The sequence below is a fragment of the Vicia villosa genome, unplaced genomic scaffold, assembly GCF_029867415.1.
Source record: "Vicia villosa cultivar HV-30 ecotype Madison, WI unplaced genomic scaffold, Vvil1.0 ctg.000726F_1_1, whole genome shotgun sequence".
Classification (NCBI taxonomy): domain Eukaryota; kingdom Viridiplantae; phylum Streptophyta; class Magnoliopsida; order Fabales; family Fabaceae; genus Vicia; species Vicia villosa.
This window is the reverse complement of record NW_026705326.1, coordinates 552,023-554,585: the sequence shown is the minus strand read 5'-3', so window position 1 is coordinate 554,585 and position 2,563 is coordinate 552,023. Positions and strand designations below refer to the sequence as shown.

General features: G+C 37.5%; 1 protein-coding gene across 1 annotated transcript; it reads left to right on the top strand.

The window, feature by feature from the left end:
• The first annotated feature begins 450 nt into the window (after positions 1-450).
• On the top strand, positions 451-2,190 carry LOC131630730 (probable N-acetyltransferase HLS1-like). Its single transcript, XM_058901481.1, has 3 exons — positions 451-757; positions 909-1,072; positions 1,177-2,190. The coding sequence occupies exons 1-3, from the start codon at positions 572-574 to the stop codon at positions 2,039-2,041; spliced, it is 1,215 nt and encodes a 404-aa protein (XP_058757464.1). The 5' UTR covers positions 451-571; the 3' UTR covers positions 2,042-2,190.
• Positions 2,191-2,563: the final 373 nt, after the last annotated feature.

Below are 2,563 nucleotides of genomic sequence, written 5' to 3'. Positions count from 1 at the left end.
TTTCCTGTTTAACCACATCAATATATAATCTCTTGATCCGTCCCTTTATTATATAACAAATAGTTAAAATTGTCTTCGTCTAACACATCAAGTGAAGCGGGAGCCCATCCGATCAAATTTAAGTGTAGTTGATACATGAATAACTAAGATCTTGTGTCCGATTATTTGACGAGATTCTACCTACAATAAACTTGCCGAGATAACACTCTCTTATCTTAGTATTGAGCCCACTCTATTGGACATTTGGCTCACTCGGAACAAATTTCATAGAAACTAAAGATAATAATTTCTTAATGAGACAATAGAGAGTATTATTTAAATAAAAACTAATTAATACCTATCATTGTCTTATTCTCTCCCCGTCGTCTTCACTTCTTATTTTCTCTAGTTATTTATATAACAGACTAGATATCTTCCAAATTTGTGCAAACTTATCGTCGCGTATGTTACTTGACCCCTGCTTTCAGTCTCTTATATATTCCCATTCTCTCGCAATCCTACCATCATCACTCTTACTACAACTCTCTCTCCACCATACCACCACCACTCACTCTATTTTCTTCCACCAAACATGGCTGACGCTGATGAATCCCCTAGTGTAATTGTTAGAGAGTTCCAAGTTAAAAAAGACACAGAAAGAGTAGTAACACTCGAAAACGCATGCGAAGTTGGTCCCACTAATAAACTTTCTCTCTTCACCGACATGCTCGGTGACCCCATTTGCAGACTCCGTAACTCACCTTCCTTCCTCATGCTGGTATATAAACCTCTAACCATTCACTTTCACTATTCCATTCAACAATTTATTCTTTCATAATATTATATTTAATGTCTACGTGTCAGTATTGGTGTCGTGTTGTTTCTGGTGTCAGTGATTCATAAATAAATTATGTGTGTGGTTCGAACAGGTTGCTGAAATCGGTGAAGAGATAGTAGGAATGATAAGAGGATGCATCAAAACAGTCACATGCGGTAAAAGCCTCTCAAGATCAAAAACATCTCTTACTAAACAAATCCCAGTTTACACCAAACTCGCTTACATATTAGGCCTTCGAGTTTCTCCTAATCAACGGTATCATATTAATATAATCATAATTATCTTCAATGCTAATAAATTAATATTATTGATAGTGTTAATTAATAATTAACTAGAGTTTATTTTTTTTAATGGTACAGGAGAATGGGAATAGCGTTGAAGCTGGTAAAGAAAATGGAAGCGTGGTTTAAAGATAACGGCGCGGAATATTCATACATGGCAACGGAAAGTGAAAATTTAGCGTCCGTTAAACTCTTCACAGAAAAATGCGGTTATTCAAAGTTCCGTACGCCGTCAATCCTCGTTAACCCCGTTTACGCTCACAGAACTAAAATTTCAAAAAACGCTACTATCATTCCGTTAACCCCTTCAGACGCCGTTAAACTCTATCGTAACCGTTTCTCCACCACCGAGTTTTTCCCTCGCGACATTGACTCGGTTGTGAATAATAAACTCAGTCTCGGTACTTTTCTTGCCGTACCAAGTGGGTCCTACGATGCTGAAACGTGGCCTGGGCCTGATAGGTTTCTGTTGGGCCCGCGTTGTTCTTGGGCCGTTTTAAGTGTTTGGAATTCTAAGGAAGTTTTTAGGTTGGAAGTACGTGGCGCGTCGCGTTTGAAGCGGGCTTTTGCTAAGACGACGCGGGTTTTGGACCGGGCTTTTCCGTGGTTGAAGGTGCCGTCGGTTCCGGATTTGTTTAGGCCGTTTGGGTTTCATTTTTTGTATGGGCTTGGTGGGGAAGGCCCAAAGGTTGTTAAGATGGTTAAGGCTTTATGTGGGTTTGCGCATAATATGGCTATGGAATGTGGCTGTGGGGTTGTGGCTACTGAGGTTGCTTCATGTGAACCACTTAGGTTTGGAATACCTCACTGGAAAATGCTATCTTGCGCCGAGGATTTATGGTGCATCAAAAGACTTGTGGAGGATTATAGCAATGATTGTGTTGGTGATTGGACTAAATCGGTGCCCGGAATCTCCATTTTTGTGGATCCTAGAGATATTTAAAGGACATATTTTTAAACGTAAATAAGTGAAATGTCAGTATATTTGAATTTGCGCTGCACAGCTACTAAGTGAGTTGATTTAGCGGGATATTGTATCACTATTTTTGTTTCTTGTATATTTGTAAATTGTGATAATAATACGGTGGTAATTAATGGTGAAAATTTCAAAATTTTGGTTATAGATAGCCTAAGAAATTTTATAACCATGGGTAATATTCTTATATTCTACCAAATCTAAAATATTGAATAAATTAGTATGCTGGAAAGTTTTATAATGGGTTTTAGAGGAGGTGCGTTATATACTCTAGTAAGAATTCCAATATCATTTTGTTTGGACTTGTCATATGTAGCCAAAATTTTCTTACAACTTTTGACATTGATAGTAATATACTAATATTTATAATATCTTGTGTCGTTTGATGATAATATGCATACAGCCAAGGCAATATGGATCTTATCCTGCCCACTTTTGTTTTTGGAATTTTTCTTAATGGGGAATCATATGACTCGAACATTAAGCTAG

Coding starts and splice junctions, on each gene's coding strand:
- LOC131630730 (XM_058901481.1), top strand. CDS start 572: ATGGCTGACGCTGATGAATCCCCTAGTGTAATTGTTAGAGAGTTCCAA. Junction 758..908: donor CACCTTCCTTCCTCATGCTG/GTATATAAACCT, acceptor TGGTTCGAACAG/GTTGCTGAAATCGGTGAAGA. Junction 1,073..1,176: donor CGAGTTTCTCCTAATCAACG/GTATCATATTAA, acceptor TTAATGGTACAG/GAGAATGGGAATAGCGTTGA.